At 33.9% G+C, this 22,822-nt stretch overlaps 1 protein-coding gene across 8 annotated transcripts in view; it reads left to right on the top strand.

Moving 5' to 3' along the window:
• Positions 1 to 22,822, top strand: part of POT1 (protection of telomeres 1) — a 107,956-nt gene that overhangs the window by 37,691 nt on the left and 47,443 nt on the right. For all 8 annotated transcript variants that reach the window (XR_008390067.1, XM_053657091.1, XM_053657094.1 and 5 more), the window contains 4 exons: positions 3,020 to 3,150; positions 10,295 to 10,585; positions 17,079 to 17,234; positions 22,050 to 22,219. Coding sequence is in view for 7 of the 8 variants with exons in the window: in XM_053657091.1 (XP_053513066.1) it covers positions 3,020 to 3,150; positions 10,295 to 10,585; positions 17,079 to 17,234; positions 22,050 to 22,219 (748 nt within the window). In the remaining variant the exon portion in view is untranslated. The remainder of the gene's footprint in view (positions 1 to 3,019; positions 3,151 to 10,294; positions 10,586 to 17,078; positions 17,235 to 22,049; positions 22,220 to 22,822) is intronic.

The raw sequence follows: 22,822 nt of genomic DNA on the forward strand, positions 1-22,822 counted from the left end.
TCATGTAGGATATTGTTGCTCTGTGTCAGTGGTTCTCAAGCTTTTTATACTCTTAAAAATTATGTGGACCCTATGTAGCTTTTATATTACTGGGCTCTGTCAGTTAACCTTGGCTAACATTTAAGTTTATTATTATTTATGCCTATTAGATTTGCAGTTTTGTTGTTGCCTTATATCCACAGTTTACAAAACTGGCTCATTTTGAAACATTTAAAATGAGAATAGTATAGAATTCCTGCAATAAAAATAACATTGTAGATATAAGTAGTAAATAGTTTTCTGGTATGAATGTGAAATGTGAGTTTGCACAATTATAAATAATTTGTGATAGGTGATTTTACAGAAGCTATTAAGAAACAAAACATTTTTTTAAAAAAGTTTGATAATGTATATATGCCTGAATTGGATTTTGTTAGGCTAAACTCTTTGTCCTTATGTTTTTCTGTCATGGAATTTCTGTCATAAAATTTTCAGAGAGTTTGTGTTTTATTCAAAAGACATTCGTCATTATCAGTGGAATGTAAAGTGCTTCTTTGTCTTTGTTTTCTTATTCATCCAATAATGGTTGAATAACTGACTTTGTTCATCAATTTTCTTCCCTGTGACTACTGGCAAAACTTTTCTGGTTCTGAATTCTTAACTGTGTTTAAATAAAGCTAAAGAAGAAACTCCAAAGTCAGTGTCTTCAAATTCCTATTATATCTTGTTGAATTGTGTTCCAGTTCTTAGAGTAATGCAGTGCAATAATGATTAATTTCACTCCTGTCATTTTTCTAGTCAGTTCCATTGTTTTCCCATTTTTTAAATCAATTGTCTTTTTTTTAGTATAGATAGGAATAATAGTGAAGTAATTGTAAGATAGTCAAATGACAATGTATTTCATGATATAGTAGGGGAATAGATGACTAAGATCCCACAGTGTATCTTAGATTTTAAAAAGGTAAAAGCCATATGACAGTGGCATATGAATGTGTTTTATTGTATTTAAAAAAGTAAAATTTGTTATTTTTTTTAATGATCTTTGGAAGACTACTAAGAGAGAAAAAAGTCATGAAATAACACTCCTAACCTTGTTAGAATTACTGAAAGTGAAACTCAAAAACTAAAATTGGGTTCAGTGGATCCTGTTAGTATATGAAGAAATGAGCATGTTAACTTTTTTGAAGATGCTTATTAAGGTTTAGTTTTTATTTTCAAGGTTTTTTAATGTTCTCTGAATTATTTCCCCCCACAGAATCAGGTTTCTGTTTATTCTCTCCCCCCCCCCGCCCTGCTCCTTACTTCTCTTCCCCCTTCTCCCATTTCTTTCCCCTTTCCCTCCACTCTTGCTCTCATCTACTCACCCCTCTTTCCCCTTTCCCTCCACTCTTGCTCTCATCTACTCACCCCTCTTTCCCCTTTCCCTCCACTCTTGCTCTCATCTACTCACCCCTCTTTCCCCTTTCCCTCCTAGGTTCCCTCCTTCTTCCTTCCCTCCCTTCCTTCTTTCGTCCCCCCCTTCCATTTTTGTTCATTTTCTGGTAATTGCTGACTTTACATTTAAAAATCTAGGGGTGGTTTATTTCGTATTATAGAAATTCGTCACCTTCGCTTTGTATAAGAAGTTTATTTTTCCAACTTGATCTCTTCCTTGAATGGCAAATCTGATGGAGACAATTAGTACTTACATAGGGTGTTGATTGAAAGTGTCAGTCTAGTGTGTGTGGGAATGGGCCCACTCTGGTGATAATGAAGGAGACATTTATTCTGAGTGGTAACACCCACATTACAAACTACCACTTCCAGTTAATCAGTGAAACTCCTGGAAAACAGTTAAGCTCCAGGAAGTGATGGGGTTAAACACTAAGATTCTGTGCCTATCTATTTGAAGTCATTTTCACAGGGAGTGGGGGTCAAGAGGGGTGGACACTGAGACAGTGGTTCTGTGTGTGAACTTATAATTAACATTGATTTGGGCTCTACTTTTCACTTCCATTCTTAATGTCAGTGGCTTCCATCCACTGAGACAATAAAGCAGAAACCTTTTTATAATATTTTCTGGTCTGCAGAGTCCTCTGTTGATTTTATCTCTTAACCATTTACTTTCCCATCTTCTTGAAATATGCTGATATCTTTTGCCCTTTACTTTTTTCTCTTCCCTTCTCTCCTATTACTTCACTGTTCTGGGTATATTCTTTTCTATCTATACATTGTAACTACTAGGCTACCAGGAAGGAGGTCAACACAGTTGTTTTGTGTGGAATTATCTGAAACGGATATTAAAAGGCAGCATATGTTACAGCTTTACTACCACCATTGTGAAGTTACTGTTTTCATGGCAACTCAACTATCATTAAATTTTTCCAGCGTAATCTTTTAGAGGTAACAAGCAAATCATTTTCCTGTTCAAGTTTGTTATTGTATATATAGTTTTCAGTGAATTGTTTGCTCATTTGAATTACATATTTACTGTGAAATTCTAGGTTTTATAACCAGTTTTCATAGGATCTTTCTGTGATATATTGACTCATCATCACATTTGTTGCAAATATCTACTGGTCTCTTACTTTCACTCTAAATTTATATTTATTTTATTACTGATATATTGAATGTGTTTATCTGCACCATGATTTTTTAAACTTTGAAGTCATAAAGTTATTTTAATGAATAAATACACATTTATTTTTCTTTTTTAATTTTTTATTAATGTTCAAATACAGTTGTCTCCATTTTCTTACCACCACTCCCCCTCCCTACACACACCTGCCTCCCACCCTTCATCCTGTTACCATTTGCCATTCTAGATAATTTCTATTAAAATTTTAATTTTTGTTTTACCAAATTTAGTTTTTGTGGAACACTTGCAAAATAATTTTGTAGTGTATTTTGACAGCAAAGAAAATGTCTTTGTGTTTTTATTTTAGAAGACTTAATTAAAGGGAGGGATAACGTTTGTTTGATATTTTGAACTGGGCATGTTGTTATTTTGTCAAATCCTTGAAATACTAACAATCAGGTAAAATATTTTTGTATTTTTCAGATTATTGTTCGGTTGTTACAATTGTGGACCAGACTAATGTAAAGTTGACCTGCCTGCTCTTTAGTGGAAATTATGAAAGCCTTCCAATAATTTATAAAAATGGAGATATTGTTCGCTTTCACAGGCTGAAGGTATAATTCATACTGTCTAGAACTTTTATATTTTTGAAGAGCACTCTGTATTGTTCACTAAAATTAGTTAGTACTAATTATGTGGTTGCTTTGTTAGAACATGACATCAAGCATTGTTAAGAGATAAAAAGAAAGTAAGTAGTATCAGGCTTTAGATAATTTATATTAGGAAATCTCTTCATTTGAACAAACTGCCTGCCCCTCCTTCCTCAGAAAATGGATTAGATGACATGATTCAAACTGGTTGCACTCTGTTTTCTTCAAAATACAGGTTAATGTTGTAAATCTTCCATGTAGAATTTGATACAGAACTTCATTTTTAAAAAAAGTTTTAGATAACAACAACAGAAGTGTATGAGTATTGGGAGATTGTATTATTCTTTTCTGTTTGCTATATTAATTCAGGTACAAGAAAGCATTGAGATATTAAATATAAAATTTTAAAAAGTTGATCATAATTTATGAGAAATGCATTAAAATATGAACAGATACTTAGGTATATTTTAAAGTTATGCTAGCAGTTAAATAATTAAATATAAGAAAGCCCTTGGCATAAAAACAAATCTACTAAGTAGTATGTGATTTTTTTAAATCACTTTAAATTTTAAAATAGTATGTGATTTTTTAGATTTTTAAAATATTATGTGATTTTTTAAATCCGCTTTGCAGTACTTGATTGTTTTCAATCTCTTAGGTTTTAAGCATTTTTGTCACTTTATTTTTCCTCTTCTTACATGGGTTTCCATACAACCCCTTCGTTATCCTGGTTTTCTGTTTCTTTTAATACTTCAGTTAGTTGTGTCCCTCATGGTCAGCATGATGCTTATAAATGAGCACAATATTCCAGGTGTGTTCTGTTCTTAGCTATGGTGGGCATTACCTCCCTTGTTCTGTCTGTTCCTTTTCCGCAAGAATAGACGAACAGTAGAGAATGTGTGAAGATAAAAGCAGAACTTTTTTAGTCCCTATTGTGGGTTTATTCAGACTTCACTAAATAGCTTTTTTCTCACACACTCTTGGGACCTGAAATACGTGTATTTATACAGTGCATCCTTTATGGTCAGTACTTTTTGTGTCCTGTTGAAGAACTCCGTCTGCTCTACTTGATGGCTCCTAAGTTTCCTTAAGTCATTTATTGTTATTCTGTCTTGTATTTAGATCTTTAATTTTCTTTTTTTTTTAAGTTCTTGGTTAATGCGCTGCCACATGAAAACAGGGAGTGCCCCCACCTTTTCACTTCCAGAAGAGCTTGTGCAAGATTTCTTTTTTGTCCTGAAATGCTTGGAATAGTGCACTGATGGTGCTGTCTGAGCCCGGGGATTTCCTGATTGATAGATTTGAAAAATGCTTTGATTGATAAACTTGATTTTTGAAAAGTTGTGTCTGTTTTACCCAAATTGTTAAATTAGTCAATATAAAGTTGATCATAATATCATTTTTTACATGTTTTAGGATTTGTAACGATAAATTCTTTTTTTGCCATCTTGATATTATAATTTATGTTTCTTCTGTTCTTTTCCAAATCAGTCTTCCTAGGTTTATCATTTTTATTAATCTCTTCAAAAACCCAGCTTTTCACTTTGATTTTTCTTTATGTATATTTCTATTTTTCTTACGTTTTTCTTCTACTTTCCTTGGGTTTGAGATACATTTGTGTAGCTTCTTGAGTTAGAAGTCTGAATCTCTGATTTTCAGCCTTTCTTAACTTATAAAATACTCACTTATGCCTATAAATTTTTCTCTATGTATTAATTTAGATTTAGTCAACAGGTTTAATTTGTAACAAATTTATTATCCTTCAGCTCAGCATATTTTCTGATTTCCAGCTGATTGCTTATCTGAAGTCAATATACTTCTATAAATATATGTATGAATATACTTTAAATTATTTATTAAAAATTATTTTATTAAATGTATTTTTAATATTTAGGTTATTTTATAGTTAGCTTTTTATTATTGCTGTATGTTTTGGTCAGAGAACAGACTTTAAAATGTTTAATATTTTGAAATTTGTGGACTTTTACTTTATATTTTAGCATAATGATTTTCAACCTTTTTCCTCCATGGCAAACATAAACTAATTGCTAGAACCTGCAGCACACTAAAAAATGTATTTTTTACTGATCTAAAAAAAGTAGATATAATTTAGAATCTTTCACAATAGATGGCTATTGTTGTTAGTTTTCTTTTCTTTCTTTCTTTTTTTTTTTTTTTGACGATCTAAGGGAAAATAGGTCAGTGACCGTGACTAAATAATCAGGTATTGCGTGTTTTAAACCTTCTCGCTGCACATCACTGTGCCTCTTGGGGCACGCTGGTTGAAAATCACTCTTTTAGCATATAGTAAATTGCAGCAAATGATCTGTGAACACTCAAGTGAGTCTCGTTAGCACTATGCTCTGTAAATATAAATTAGATTGTGTTTTTAATTGTATTGTTCAGACCTATATTCTTTCTGATTTTGTATATACTTATTTTATTGAAAAGCATCTTTTAAAGATTCCCCTGGTATAGACAAATTATCTTTTCTACTTGGACTTAGGCTCACTTGTTTAATTACATTTTATGTTTTTTCTATTTTGAGGTTGTTATATAGATTTAGGTTAGGATTTCTTCCTAAAAGATTGATTTCTTTATTGCTATGAGATGTTCCTATTTAGATCTAATAGTGTGTCTTACACTCTTTGTCTTGATAGCTCAGCTAGTTTTGAATAGCCTGAAAAGTTGTTTTGTTTTAAGTTGGACAAGGCCATTAAAAATACAGACATGTTTCATCTTGTCAGGGTTTCTTTTGTGTGTGTGTTTTGTTTGTTTTGGGGTTTTTTGACTCATCACAATTTGGAGATCATTGTTTGTAGTGAAAATATGAATAAAACAGGAGTCAAGGTCTCTGTTTGTTTTTTCAACAAATATTTTTTGATTGCCTATTTTGTACAGTCTTGTTTTAACGAAGAGAGACAGACACTTTTTAAAAGCAAACATGTAAGCCAAGGTTCATGTGATAGTGAAAGATAGTGATAGCTGCCATGAAGAAAATAAAACAGAATCAGAAAAGGCCTTTCTAATGAGGAGGCATAAGACTCAAATCCCAAATGATGGGGAAGAGAAGTTCTGTTGAGATATGAGAAAAAATATTTTCCAGGCAGGTGGAAGAAGATGTAGGTACTAAGGTTCTGGGATAGTTATGAGCCTGGGATTGGAAGAACAGAAAGAAGGCCATAATGGATCCTAGTCACTAACTGTAGGAAAAGGTGGTACAAGGTGAAACTGGAGAGGAAGGTAGAGGGTAGTTGATACATTGCCTGTGGTAAGTAAGTTGTTTAGATTTTACTCTGTTCAAATGGGAGTGGTTTAAATAGAATGATTTGGTTTATATTTTGACAAAGCACTCTGATATTTCTGTGGGCAATGAATGGATTTTAAGCAATAGGCATGAATGTAGATCTGTTCTGAGGTTATTTCAGTTGTACAATCTTGAGATGGGGATGCTGTGACTAGGGTGGTTACCTTAATAATGGTCAGCAGAGGCGGACTTTGGTCAACAGTATAGACTAGTGGACATGGAATTCGTGATACAAAGTAAGATGAACACAGAACCAAGAATGATTGGAAATTTAAGTAAAGCCTAAATCAAAAAAGAATAGCAAATACATAAAATAACAAAACCCACTTAAATATGTGTAAAACAAGTTATCTGATCAGTTATTTATGAGACAGGTATGATTAGAATCTACAGAGTGAACTTACATGTCTTTGAGAAATCAATGGTACTAGACTAGCCCTACTGCTATAAAGATGAAAAAATGGACAGTATGAGGCAACTGTTTTCAGGCATTGGACAACAGGCACCTGTGATCAGTGAGAGAAGAGAAGCTGATAAAGTAAGCCACATGGTCATCACAGCTTTGCTTGGGGCCAGTTTTCCAACCACTGCACAGCGCACTGAAGTGCAAGCAGAAAATAGTAGTCCTGCTAAGCTGAGGCAGCTGAGAGGCAGCCGGGATCTTCAAGACAGTTCACCAGAGAGGGCAGAATTATACTGAGGGGGACAGTCAAAAGTCTGCCAGGAAGGTTTGTTGCTCTTGAACACTTGGGCAAAGCTGGGCTGTACATGGATAGGATAAGACTACCTAAGGGTGACAAGAGCCGCTATGTGGTTGCACTTGGTGGTTAAACATGAAACAGATACTATAAGTGTAGCAGTGGTATGCTGGAGGTCTAACCTAATCAGAAATAAATTTATTAATATGTCCTTAATATGTTGGCTATTCAGCTGAAACCAAAGGTCTCACTTCACAAAGGATCGAATGCTAGAGTAAAGCCTCCTCTAGGTATGTTTATCAAAGCTTAAAACAAGCTCCGGGGGGAAGATAATATTGCAGGATGAGTCCCACTAAGGCAGAAGGACTTTGGGAAACACTTTGAGCTTTCCACAGCTTCATCCTAATGAAACATAAAGCCATGCCTTTGTAGGTGCAAGGCAATGATTCACCAACTGAAGCGCAGATAAAAACAAGAATCAGTGTTGGTCAGAAGGAGGTAACAAAATTCAGAGCCTTTACAGAACATCATCCACAATGTCTAGTAAAGATGAAAAAATGCTAGTTATGAAAAGAAATAGGAAAATATTACCCATAGTCAAGAAAAAATAATCCCATTAACTTCAAGCCAACTTCGCAGTGGCCCAGATGTTACATTTTTAAAACAAGACTTTAAGCCAGTTATAAATATTTTCAAAGAATTAAGCAAAATACATTCAGTAAATTAAAGAAACTGTGCTTAATGCAAGATAAGAAATCCTAGCAAGAAATGGAAACTAACAAAGAACCTAGTTGAAATTGAGTAACTGAAAACATCAGCAAATGAAATGAAACATTTACTGGATGGACTAAATAGCAGATCAGACATGTTAACATTTACAAGAGGATAAATCAATAGAAACTATGTAACCTGAAGAACAAGAATTAAGGAAAAATTGACAGACCCTTAGGGATCTGTGGAGTAATATCACGTGGTAAAACATGTCTATGAGATACAAAAGAAGAGAATGGGAATGTGCAAAATATTTATAGAAATAAGGACCAGAATTTTTTCCTAATTTGATGGAAAATATCGACTTATAGATCCCAGAAACTAGGTATCTCTATGTGTGGTACCACAAAGAAAAGCACATCTAAACAAATCATGGTGGCATTGAAATAGAAAAGTCTTGAAATCAGCTGTTGTAGAAATGACACATTTCATATTAGGAAACGATGGTACCAGTCATCTTTGATTACTGACCACGAATAACAACACCTGAAGAACAAAGTCATGATGGATTTTGAGTGGCGATAAGAAATTTGTTCACCTAGAATTTGGTATCCAGATACCAAATACCTTACAAATTAGGGTAAAATAAAGACATTTTTGTGTAATTGAAAATGAAAGCATCCATACCTAGCATATCTTCATAACAAAGAAAATGGTAAAGGTTGGTATTCAGGGTCCTCAGGGAGAGGAATGCTGTTGTTAGAATCTTGATCGTGAGGAAATGACAAAAATTGGTTAATTAATGAGCAAACATAGAGTTTTGAATTTCTAACTATAATTTTACTAAAAGATAAATGGCTATTTAAAAGAAAAAGAATGATACCGGAAGGCCAGGCATGTAAAACATGTAGGAAAGCATGACAATAACAGCACAAGGGATGGGTTGGGGAGGTTGAAAGGAATTACACCTCTGAGATATTCTGACCTTTAAGAGTTAGGATACTTTCAGTAAGAAGTATAAAATGGGGATATGAAAAATAAGAGGCATGTAGTAGAACAATATTTATAACAAATCAACTGAGATGTTAAGGATTCATTCATAGCTAAGAAGTAAATGGAACGCTAATATGTTCAAAGTAAGGCAGGAAAGAAAAACAAGTTTTTTAAAGCAAGTAAGGAGAACGAGTAAGACAATAGACTTAAAATATAACCATTCAGTAATTACATTTACTTAAAGGGACTAAATACTCCTTTTTAAAATATATATATTATTGATTATGCCATTACAGTTGTCCAATTTCCCCCTTCATTCTCCTCCACCCTGCACACCCCCTCCCCCACCATCCTCCCCTTTAGATCATATCCCTGTGTCACAAATTCTGTAGATTCTTCATTTCCCGCACTACTCTTGCCCTCCTCCTGTCTATTTTGTACCTACCCTCTATGCTACTTATTCTCTGTACCTTCTCCCGCCTTTTGCGAGGAAAAAATAGACTGATACAAAGCAAGAATCAGCCTGGACTGGTGTGGTCAGTGGATTTTAGTGCCAGCCTACGAACAGAAAGGTCACTGGTTCAATTCCCGGTCAGGGCCTGGGTTGTAGGCCGGGTCCCTAGTTTGGGGTGTGCGAGAGGCACCTGATTGATGCATCTCTCACACACAGATGTTTTTCTCCCTCTCTCCCTCCCTTCCAGTCTCTAAAAATAAATAAAAATCTTAAAAATCTTTTAAAATCTTTTTTGAAAGCAAGAATCAAATATATCTCTATAAGAAATGATGAAAATAAGTTGGAAGTAAAGCTATAGAAAAGATATATGAAGCAAAGAGTAAGTATTAGGAAAATAAAATAAGTACATTAATATCAGGTAGCGTTCACAAGACATCAGAAAGGAGGAAGCATTTTACAAGGTGAAAAAATGGAATGCTTTGTAAAGATGTAACATCGTGAATGCACATGCATCTAATACCTGAGCTGCAAATTCATAAAGTAGTACAGCATATTTCAGCTCAGCTGCATTGTATTGACTTCAAACTCATTTTTAGGTGTTCTAGTTTTCTGTGTTACATTCTTAAGTAATTGTCACTTGTTATTTTTCATTCTATAAATTAAAACTAATATTAAAATACAAGTTTGATGGGATTAGGGAGTCTAATACCTAGCTCTTTAAAAAATAGGAATAGATTTTGCATAGTGTTTTACAGTTTACATGGTACTTGGGGACCTTGAGAGAGCCTAGTTGATTTTGTATTTCATATGCTAATTAAATGAAATATTAAAGAATATTGTCCTCTGTGAACTCTACTGGCAGGATTTTATGATCTCTCAAGGTTTGCATCAGTAAGCAGTTTTGTGTGTTTCTGTTTTGTTTTCTACTTTGTCCCACTTTCTCAGATCCAAGTATATAAAAATGAGACTCAAGGTATCACCAGTTCTGGCTTTGCATCTTTGACATTTGAGGGGACTTTGGGAGCTCCTGTCATACCTCGTACTTCAAACAAGAATTTTAACTTCACAACTGAGGATCACAAAATGGTAGAAACCTTACGTGCTTGGGCATCTACTCATATTTCACCTTCTTCTACATCAGTAAAATTGAGTGATGTTCAGCCAATGCAGTACTTTGACCTGACGTGCCAACTCTTGGGCAAAGCAGAAGTGGATGGAGCATCATTTCTTCTAAAGGTAGTTATTTTTAAATACTTGCAGTTATAAGTTAGCACCAGCTACATGTTCATGAAGAGCTTATATTGTAGCCTTCTGATGGACTAACTATTCATTCTGCATGTTATATTAAGAACTTAAAATCTAACACCATTTTTTTGATAAGCCTGGATATCCATGCAACTCTACTCTTGAATTTCTCTTCTTTATCCTGTACTTCTAGAGAAAAATAGTATTATCAGATCTATATTTTAAATGTAGTATAGTTTGTATTCTATTTATGTACTCATTTTAATACTAATAAAGTATTTTTATTTTAGTACTAATAAAATATGTACTACTTATTTCAATACTGGAAATATTACTGTTTTTAGTTGCAGTTCTACGTATGTGTATTTCTGATTCCCTGCCATGTTGGCCTTTCTTTCCTTTTACTTTCTTGGCCATTTGATGCTGAGTTTTTGTCCCATGTCCATTTGTCAGCCTGCTTCATGGGTAGATCACAGATAGTTTTGGAATATTTATTGCTCTTATGTTTTGTTTTGTATCAGCAGGATAAAAAATGACATAAGACCCACCTAATCTTTGTTTATAACTGTGCCCATTGAGTCACAAATAGCTTTTGGAGAAGATAGTTTTCTGATGTTATCCGCACCTGCCCTTCCAAGGCAGATTTCATTTAAACAAACCCTGCTTCAGCCTAGCACCCGTGGTTATTTCTTTAGCTCCTACTCTTTGGAACAGTAGGACAAGAAATGGCCTGCAGTGGAGCTTGGATAAATACTGGGGATTAGCATTACTATCACTTACACCTTACCCACATTAAGGAATGGAGGAGATAGAAACCACTGAGCACAATACAAAGTATTTGAAGTTGAAAACAGCATATTTATATATACATTACTCTCAAAATGTAATGCATGCTCTAAAGAAAGTTAAATAAGTCAAGTGTGAAAAAGCTGAAGCTGAAGCTGCAATAAAAGCATTCTAACAAAATTAGAAAAGAAACTTAGGTCAAGCAGTCATACTTTCTGCCCAAAGTTATGCCCTTAACAAATGAGCATTTACTGATTACTGAATACTTCCAATGGAGTATTCAGTAATGAATACTGAATACCTCTGCTGTGTGGAAAACTACACACTTTTGACTACTGTGTCATTAGAAAATTCCAAATTCTGTGATAAAATCGGCCACCTTTTAGCTGACCTGGCTGAATCTACATTTCCTCTCTAAAATGACAAAGCATGTGTCTCCATCCCATTTTTATAGATTGCCTGTGCAGATCAGGGAAAACAGCTATCATGTAGAAGTTATTTTAGAGTACAGCATTCAGAAGTAAATGTAAGAAATTACATTAATAAGACTCTCTTGAGGACAATTTAAAATAAAAATTAAGCCTTTGTATACTCTCTGACTCAACAATTGTTTTCATAAATTTAGTTATAATTTAAAATGTGAAAAAATACATTTAAAAGATATTTAATCTTATATTTCTTATAGTAACAAAATTAGAAAAAACTCAGGTACTAACAATAGGGAATTACTTGAAATATTTATGTATTACAGAATACTCTGTGAATATAAAATGACATTGTAGACATATATTTATTAAGATAGATATCCATGTTGTTCTATTTAGTGATTAATGCAGCTCTTATTATATACTAAAAATATTTTATGTACATAGCAAACATATATTGAAAAAATATAGCAATATGGTACTTGCTGTCTTTATCCCTGGGGAGTTAAATTTTAAGTGATTTTTTTCTTCTGAAATTGATTTTCCTACTGCAAACCAGAAATAAGTTTTATAAAATATTTTACTTATTTATTTTTAGAGTGAGGGGAAGGGAGAGAGAAAGAGAGGGAGAGAAACATCAATATGTGGTTGCTTCTCACATGGCCTCCACTGGGGACCTGGCCTGCAACCCAGGCATGTGCCCTGACTGGGAATCGAACCCGCGACCCTTTGCTTCACAGGCCCGTGTTCAATTCACTCAGCTACACCAGCCAGGGCCAGAAATAACTTTTTAAAATTATGTTTAAAAACAAAAAGAGCCAGGCATTCTCCAAATGAGATCTGGTCAGCATGAAATATAGGATAATTATTTTCTGTCTCAGTCTGGATATGATATTAATATTGGTCCCTTCGTTAGTGACCTTGATGCATTCATTTAAATTAATCTAGTAGACATATTACACCAATGGTTTGCATTAAAATCATGGTTTAATATATCTGTACACCTACTAACATTAATCCACATTTTCTTCTATTTACACAACTTACTTTCTGAGTAGTAAACTCTTCAGTTAGAGTTACTTTAAGTCCTTACATTTCTTCAATATGCACAGCCTCATCTTCTTAATGTTTTGTTTGTTTTGAACAGCCAGAGCTATTCTTCATTTGGAAGCCAGAGCTGGTAGATAGTTTTTGTATCTAATTTGTAATGTGGTTTAGAGATCAAAAAAGATAACATAAACCAGAAAATCATTATATTAAAGGGACTATTCTGATTTTCACCAGGCAGTTATTTGTCTGGAAACAGCGGAGGAAAGAATACTGTATAACTAATCTAAGAACAAGACTGAATATTGTATAAAAAATCACAGTCATTATCATAAGTTTTTTAAAGCCGCCATAATTTACTGTGTAATCTATATTAATACATAGGAGTCTTTGTCAAGATCTTTTTTCTTCTTTTGTGTAAAATACTTAGGAGTTAGAAATCAATTTAAATCATTTTTAAAAATTAACTGATTAGATTCGTATCTCCAGTATTATAACACATTTTGAAGAAAATTGTGGGTTAAAATTTGCTAGAAATAGAATTGCTGATTCAAGCATTACTGCATTTGACATTTTGATCGCTCTTGCTAAGTTTACCCTCATGTATGAAAGTACCCATTTCCCAACAGTAAGTACCTGATTCCTCACAATAAGATAGGTAAGAATTGTTAAGTATAATTAAAGACATTTTTTGAAAAAAACAGAAAAATATAAATAAGTTCAACAGTTTAAGAAACAAAATTAGATTATTCTGACTTTTAAAAAGATGAAAGAATTTTCTAAATCAGAAATGATACAAATATATATTTACATATATTGAGGAAGTTTAAACTTCATCAATGTTATATTTAACTTTTATGTTCATAAATGTCCATCTATATTATTACATTTTTTATTTTTTAAATTTAAATTTAATTAAAAAATTATCAATTATTGACTTTACTAAAGTGACTATGAGCTCAGATATGGCACAAAACAAGGACACACATCCAAGTTTTATTGATAAATGTGAAAACCTAAAAGTTTAATTTCAGAAATCAGGAATGGTTCAATTTCAGGAACTTTAGTCATCTCCATGAATGTTAAGAATTATGTTATCATATTAGTGAATTTTTAAAATATTCATGAAAATGCCGCTGACTGGTGTCACTCAGTGGATTGGGTATTGTTCTGCAAACCGAAAGGCCGCTGGTTTGATTCCTAATCAGACATGCCTGGACCGTGGGCCAGGTCCCTGATTATGGGCATGCAAGATGCAACCAATAAATGTTTCTCTCACATATTGATGATTCTCTCTCTCTCTCTTTCTCCCTCCCTTCCCCTCTCTTTAAAAATAAATAAATGCAACTTAAAAATTATTTATGAAAATGTTTAGCAAAATAGAAATAGATATATTCCCAAAAGTGGAATTGCTGGGTTAGAAGGCAATTCCATTTTCAGTTTTGTGAGGAAACTCCGTACTATTTTCCAGAGTGCTTTGCAGCAGTCTGCATTCCCACCAACAGTGTGCTAGGGTTCCCATTTCTCCACATCCTCGCCAGCACTTGATCTTTGCTGATTTGTTAATGATAGCCATTTTGGCAGATGTGAGGTGGTATCTCATTGTGATTTTAAATTACCTCTCTCTGATTGCTAGTGTTACTGAACTTTTGTTCATATCCAAAGAATTCTGAAACACCAACTCAAAAGAACTTATGCACCCCTGTGTTCATAGCAGCTTTACTTACAGTAGCCAAAATTTGGAATCAGCCTAAGCACTCATCAGTAGATAAAAATGCTGCGGTATATTTACACAATGGAATACTATGCCTTAGTGAAAAAGAAGGAATTCTTACCTTTTGCGACAGCATGGATGGAACTGGAGACTATTACGCTGTGTCCAGGCAATGAAACATAAATACCATATGATCTCACGTACAACTGGAATCTAAAGATCAAAATAAACTAACGAGCAAAATAGAATCAGACACACGAAACAAGGAATGGACTGATCACTGTAAGAGGGAGTGGGAGAGGATGGGACTGGTTGAAATAAGGTGAATGGATTAGACAAAGAACATACCTGAATGTGGGATTGACTGTGGGACGGTAGGGCTGGGGCAGGGGGTTTTTAAAAGGAGGGAAAGTGAGACAACTATAACAGGATAAACATGTTTACAATTTTAAAATAGAAGTATACCTTCTTGGCAAATAATTTCTGTCATATGGTAAATAGGCAATATTTAGTGCTCGAATTCTGGAATCAATAATGCCAAAACAAGACAGAAGACCCACTCTTTCTCTATTACAAAATGTTGTCATCACACTAAATCTAAAACATAAATATATAAAATAAAATGTTCAGGAAGCCTTGGGGAATTCACTAAGATAAGAAAAAGAAATGAGCAATTTAACTACCCAAAAAAAAGGAAAAAGTTATTACTTAAGATAGAAAAGCCCTAACAATTAACTTGAAGCTACTTGGATAAATAAAATTATTCAATCAGCTAACTGATTTAAGACATTAGTAAAATGTGGCTCTCCTATATATTGTTAATCAGTAGAACAGACAATTGAACAAAGGCTCTTTCAAAGTCTCAATGACTGTAAAGTAGGAACGTTCATGCAAGAAATGCCCGGACTTCTGTGAAGGAGACTGCAAAACTGTGCTGGAGAACTTTGAAGAAAACTTGGATTATTGAAAGGTTTTTTATTTTTTCCTAAAGTGTTTATAAAATAAAATTCCATTGTAATTAAAGCCACATTCTTGTTTTTAAAATTGATTATAATCCTGAAGTTTATTAGGAACATTAAATGATCAGGAATAAAACAAGAAAGGCTTACCAGAGAAAACTAAGTGGGAGGTCTGTGTCAGATACTGAAATATGGTATACAAGTGTAGTAATTAAAACTATAGTAAGACTGACCAATGGAAAAGATTAGGAACCTCAGGAAGGGTCTTCATATCTATGGTAAGTCAATACATGATGAAAATAACATTTCAAATTGGTAAGGAGAGATTGTTAAAAGTCTGATTTCTAGGTAGGTAAAATTAGAACATAAAAACAACACTGGGGCCGCTCATTCCCTCTCTCAAAAGACTTGTGGTTTGGTCTGTAAAGCCATTTTAAAGTCACAAAAGAAGTCTGAGAACAAATTCCAAGCGGAGAAAAATGTTTGTGACATATGACATTACTGTTCCCAAAGTAATTGTACTGGTTCTTTGAATTATTTAGGTAACAGAATGAGTGAGTGACACAAACTCCTAATTATTTATTTGTCACTTAGCAATGTCACCATTATTCAGTATTTTTTCTTCTATAATCTGACACTGGCGGACACCTTCTTTATACAAATGTGTTTTTTTAAGCCCAAATAGCCTATTTACTTCTGTCCAGCCAAACTTCTGACATGCAGAGGCATTCTCACCGCATCCCAAGTGTCTTGTCGTATGCTTTGATAGCACAACACAGTCCAGGTCATCTCTTCAAACCCTAGCACAGTGCAGGCTGGCTCATGTCTTGAGGATGGGGTGGTGCACACATACTTCTCCTGTGCCCTGTTCCTGAACACTTCACGTAGCAGTTCAAAACACCTCCCCCTTTTCTAGACCTGTGATGTTTCTTCATTTGTATTCATAAGCAAAGTGCTCCTACCTGTACTTTTAAAGGCCTCTCCCAAATCAGAACAAACTGAACAATCATTCCTAAAAGCTAGAAATTTATACTTTAGAATACTAGCAGAAATACTCATAAAAGTTTCTATAAAGATGATAATTACTAAGTTATTTAAAATAGCATGAAAGATTTAAAATGACTCAAATGACCAATAAAGGGATTATTAGTTTAATAAATTTATTTGTATCCATACCATAAAATAATATGAAGCCATTGAAAATCCTATTATAGAAGAATATTTAAATCTCTGATAAATTGCTCAACAATATGCTAAGAAATAAAAAAGGAGAATATAATGCCAGTTTTAAAAATATATACAGAAGAAAAAACATAAAGTATGTTCAACAATTTGTTAACATTTTTTTCTATGGTCATAGTAGTTAGATGATTTTTCTTTACATTTTCTATATTACCAGCCCATATGGAGTTCTTTTACGACCAGAAAAGGATACAAGTCATTTAAAGTTTAGCAGATATTTACTTTTAAGTTATGTTGTCAGCAAACAAAACTCTTTCAGCCTCCACAGATTTGTAAAAGGTGATTAAACTTTGCTTTCCTTTCTGTGGCAGGTGTGGGATGGCACCCGGCCACCGTACCCGTCCTGGAGAGTCTTAATACAAGACCTTGTTTTTCATGGGGATTTGAGTCACATCCACCGGCTGCAGCATCTGACAGTAGACATTTTAGTCTATGATAACCATGTTCAAGTGGCAAAATCTCTGAAGGTGATGTTGCGTAGCAAGCTGTTTGCTATTTTTTATTTTTATAAATTTGGGCATAATCACATTATACATGATATTTGAGGCCTAGAAATTAACTCCAAATTCATATTTTCTTTATGTTTTAATTTGTGAAATGTAGGTTCAAAATAAATTCTGTGCATTAAAATAACAGTGTCATGAACAGCTTTTTAAAAGTAAAGAACACTTCCTGAATATCTTAAATGTGTACAGTTATACTATGAAAGTAAAGAAAATTTATTAAGAGATAATGCTTTACAATGACACGATTTATAAAATATTTATAAATTTAAACATTAAGCTTTGTTAACTTTTGGCAATAAAAATCTAGCCTTTGTACTTATTAGTTTAAGAAATTATTAATCCACCTCTACTATTTTATTGTGTCTTCATTTGTGTATATGTCCTGTGCACTGTTTTAGAGATATAGTTTTAGGTAAAAGTACACTGTTTACCTATGGTACTTTTGGCTTATAATATTTTAAGGATTTTTTTCATTTTATTATATCTTATTTGCAAATACTCTTTCTAGCAAAGAATGGCATCATTAATAACAACAATAATAGTAGCATTTGTTAAGCCTTTCATCTGTATTTAGCATTCTCCTGTGCAGTAGGAACTAGCATCATCCCCATTTTATGAATGAGAAAACAGACACTCAGAAATTAGGCCCAAGAATTCACAGCTACTTGGGTGAAACCAATATTTGAATCTACATTGTCTGTTTCCAGAGCCAATTTTTTTAACCAGTATAAAGAAATTATTTTCTTTATTGCAAATAGATCCATCCCACCTTTAGGGAGTTGGTTATATAGCTTACTTATAGGAAATTATACAACCTACTTATAGGAAGGAAATTAAAAGTGAATTGCAGTTTTCTAGAACTGAATTCTAGTGCCCAGTTTTCCTTTGCAAATATTTCCAGTTGTACATTATGTTAAAATAAACCCAAATTAATAATTAGTGTGAAGTTAGGATCTCAGAAGGTGATAAACTGCACTTTCTTAATTCTTTATGCCTGTGTACAAGCACATGTTCTGACACATTCTAGAAAGTTGACTTTTCAAGGTATATCTTGGATGCTTTTCCCTGATTTTTATCTACATTGATTAGTTTGAAGTAACGTTGAAGCTAGTTCTAAAGTCTTCTAAAAATCTAGTTTTCTTTTGTAAGTGAAAAAGATTTACATTTTAGATCAGCTTTCATTATTTAATGCCCTTCACTTTCCCTGTGCTGTTTCCGTATGTGTTTTTGTTCCCCTTGCATATCCTGATTTCCCCACCCAACTCCTGACAGCAGCCACACAGTGCTTTCCGTGCAGTAAGGGTGAAGTAAATAAAACCTCCTGGTAAAGGAGCGAATCAGTGAGTAGGGTGATTTCTTTCTCTCAGACTTTTTCCCATCTCCCTTTTGGTTGCTTCACCTCACCCACTAGAGGGTGCTGTGAGCACACAATTAAAATACAGAGTGCCTAATTTTTTCTAAAGATACAACATATCTGCAATGTAATAGAAAAGGAAAAGGATTTTCTCTGTTTAAAAGTAATATAGCTGTAGGCTTTCTAATGTGCATTAACATCACATTTTATTTTTCTGAGCCAACCTCTATCTCAACCATTTCATATTAATTTAAGATGCCCTGGAGGCAGATGCCAGGGATACAAATGAATTCCTGTCAGCACTTGAAGACAGCTTTTAAAATTACATTATTTTACCAAAATACATGGGACACATTTTTATTGTGTGGGAACAGGAAAAGGACACTTAAGGCAATAACTGTCCTTTCAAATAAAGAGGACAGTTAAGGCAATTATGAAGTAAATATAATTGACATACATAAAACACATTTTACAGCCAAAGTTGCCTATAATGTTTTCCCTAAATCTTGCTTTTAAGTTTTCTCCTTGCTGAAACATTTTACACACAGACACATTAAACCTTTTGTCTAGAGGTTATTGTATTGTCATTGTCCAGTCTTGTCCTGATACAATTTTAAAATAATTATAAAACATAGTAATAAGTATGTTTCACCCTTAGTGACCGAAGAACTAAATTGGGTCACTGTTTGACTTGTTATTTTTTGACATGTAGAGGTCTTTAAAAATATTAAACCTAGGGCCCCGGCTGGTGTAGCTCAGTGGATTGATCGCGGGACTGTGAAGCAAAAGATCACGGTTCGATTCCCAGTCAGGGCACGTGCCTGGGTTGCAGGCCAGTTCCCAGTGGGGGACACAGGAGAGGCAACCACACATTGATATTTCTCTCCCTCTCTCCTTCCCTTCCCCTCTCTCTCTGAAAATAAATAAATAAAATATTTTTAAAATATTAAACCTAAAGTGAAATTCATGAGGGTTTATGTGGAATCTTTAAATTATTTCTAAAGGGCTAGTGATTTCTTAATACCCTTATTTGCCTTGCCTTTACTTTTAGTGTTTCTGCATTGAAATGGGCTTTTGTAACAGTTTTTTAAAGTAGTTTTTATAATTGTTTGGTTAAAACTCCCTCCTTGTATTTCTGGAATCTAATGTTACCAACAAGACTGAGCAGTATTTGTCTGGTATAATAGAGCATCTGGCACATTCCCTGGTATATTTAACATGCTTGAAAAATATGTAGTCTTGCCTTCAAAAGGAATTTCTGGAAATAACAATTCATCATCTTTATGCCTATTTACATAAATAAATTCTCTCTTGGCCTTTAAATTTTGCTTTATTTTGAAATGTAGTTGTAGAGAAGATAGTGTAATAAACACTGATGTGCTTGGCATTCACATTTCATGTGTCTAAGCGTTTTTGCCACACTTATTTTAGGTACTTTTGATTATTAAGAAATAAGCCTCTACATACTGAACCTTTTTTGTACCTTTGCATATTCTCATTCCCCCCCATTTTTCTACATATCCTAATATGTAGTTATGAATACCCAAGTTCATTACATTTTATGTACTTTCGCCTAAAAATATATATTGTATATGTATCGTTCTGTAACTTGCTTTGTTCTTTGACATTATATTTTTAGGCTTTATTTATATTCATACACATGTCTGCATTAATGCCAGACTGTCTTAATTATTGTACCTTTATTTTTAAATGATATTCCCAAATCAAGGCCCCACTCCCAGTTTAGTCTTCAAGATTGACTTGGCTGTTTATTTTCATATACATCTCAGAGCAGCTTTTCACATTTAATGAAAGACACTGGGGATTTTGATCAAAATTCCATTGACTTTTAAGATTAATTAAGGGGAGATTATCTTCATTATGTTGAAGCTTTTTATTTGTGAATAGGATATCTTCCTCCTTAGGTTCAGCTTTCTTTAAGTTCTTTGTGGGACTTACATGTACTATACTGATGTATTCTGTATATTATAAAAGAATCACCAATTAGAGTAAACATTCAGAAAACTCAGATAAAAGTCAATAGAAATAGTCTCTTTTATATTTTCTTTCAATATCTTACTTTGGATACTGTGGGAAAATTAGTTTTGCCCGTGTGTGTGTGTGTGTGTGTGTGTGTGTGTGCTCCTTCTCTGATCTCCCTGCTCCCTCCCATGATGTAGATGTTAGGGAAGAAGTCAGAGAAGAAGACGCTAAAAACTGCCTCAGCTCCCCCTCACAAAATTCTTTATTGGGTGGGGAAAAGACCCTTGAGAATGAAGATGAATAGCATCTGGAAGTGTGGATTATTCCCCCTTACTTTTTCCTTCCATTTCTCTTCTCCATCAAATCCAGAGAGTGGTAAGGAGAAATACAATGAACTGAAAGAGCAATAAGCAGAGGTGGAAGGCTGGTTTATCATCTCATCCTTTTGTATTCCCGCTTGCACAGCTTGCTGTTGCGTAGAAGCTCCCACTGTTATTCATTTCTGACCTTGAAGGGAAAAAAGAGAATTGTATTCCCACAGTCACCAGCAGTAAAGAGTGCTGCCTTATTCAAATAAATTAACATTTGTATTTAGTAACTCATTTTGTTTATAACTCTTCATAAAAATAAATGTGATTTAGGTTATAGAGCTTCTTCTTTTGAGTAGATGTCAATTTCTTTGATAAACAATCTCTGACTCATTTTAAGTCATCCATGTTAAAAGCATATTAAATACTTTATAACTAAAGGTATTTTTAAGATTAAATCTAGCAAAAGTTAACTATAGAAATTAACTATAGAGCATTTAGTTCAAAACTATAGTTTAACCCTCTATTTGAAGTCACAGAATGTGTTCACATTATAATGTACCGACACAAATTGTTTATTGTAAAAGTTTTCATAAGTGATGGGATAGGGGATGTATTATTCTGATAGGTAGCAGATTTTAAATTATTTTCTAGTAATCTTATAATGAGAATTTTAGTGATCATATTTAATTGAATCTTGCCTTCTTGCCTTAAAGTAATTAATACAAGTTATTTTCAGAAACCTTAATCAAATAGATTTATTAATCAAATAGAGGACTTCAACTTGATTTAGGTCGTGGCCTTCTTAACTGCTATATTTTACCAGTGCAAGGGCTGAATCTTATTGCATACTTTGGGATCTCTAAGCAGAAATATGCCTCACTTTTGAATGTATGTTTGTATACACAGACTCATGTATTCACGAGTATACACGTGTACACTCTGGTTTTGGTGCATCGTCTCTGGGGCTGACAGTACACACAACACTGGTATACCACGCCAGTATCTCCTCTGATTGGTCAGCACCCCTTCCTTGTTGGTCTGTGCCCCATAGAGTTGTTAAATGTTTTGAGTACCAGCATTTGTTCGATTTTCCTCCATTTTCTGAAAAAGATAATAATCTCTTTTTAGGTTGGAAGCTTCCTTAGAATTTATAGCCTCCATACGAAACTCCAGTCGGTGAATTCAGCAAACCAGTCAACATCGTTAGCTCTGGAGTTTCATCTCCACGGAGGCACCAGTTACGGTCGGGGGATCAGAGTCTTGCTGGAAAGCAACTCTGATGTGGACCAACTGAAAAAGTAAGCTTATTATATACCTATTTAAAAATGTAAATAAAGTATTAAACCGATTTTCAAGTTAAGAGATTGTTCTGGGGTCGCAAGGGGGGTGTAATAGGTTCCTTGTAATTGATCCTCACAGCTTTCTTTGGCATTATTCATTTTGTTTTTAGTGAGATCAACCAAATGAAACAGAAATCAAGGGCTTGTAGGTTCAAACAGCTAAATAGTAGCAGAGCCAGGGATACAGTCTAAGGTTTCCACTTACATACTCAGAACTGTTCTACCATTTGCCACGTTCTCCACGAACAGCAACAAAGAGGAGAAACTGGAGCTTAGCTGAAGCTTGGAAAACTCGGTCCATACCCAGCATTCCAAACACATGTGATCCTGCCATGAAAAATAACACTGACCTTTCTAAAGTGCACATTGCTGATAAAATAGGTAGCCGAAGTGTTTTAGGGTATCATATTTAAAACTTTTATATGTTTCCAGAGAGTAAATATTACCTTAAATCTTACTAGACACGCAATTCTTTTTCCTTATGTATTTCTAGTGTCTCTGTTTTACAGAGACTTTTTGATCGGTATTCTAGAGCAAGAAAAATACATCTTCTGCCTGTCT

This window comes from Artibeus jamaicensis, unplaced genomic scaffold (genome assembly GCF_021234435.1).
Source record: "Artibeus jamaicensis isolate MK-2021 breed Jamaican fruit bat unplaced genomic scaffold, CSHL_Jam_final scaffold_3307, whole genome shotgun sequence".
NCBI lineage: Eukaryota > Metazoa > Chordata > Mammalia > Chiroptera > Phyllostomidae > Artibeus > Artibeus jamaicensis.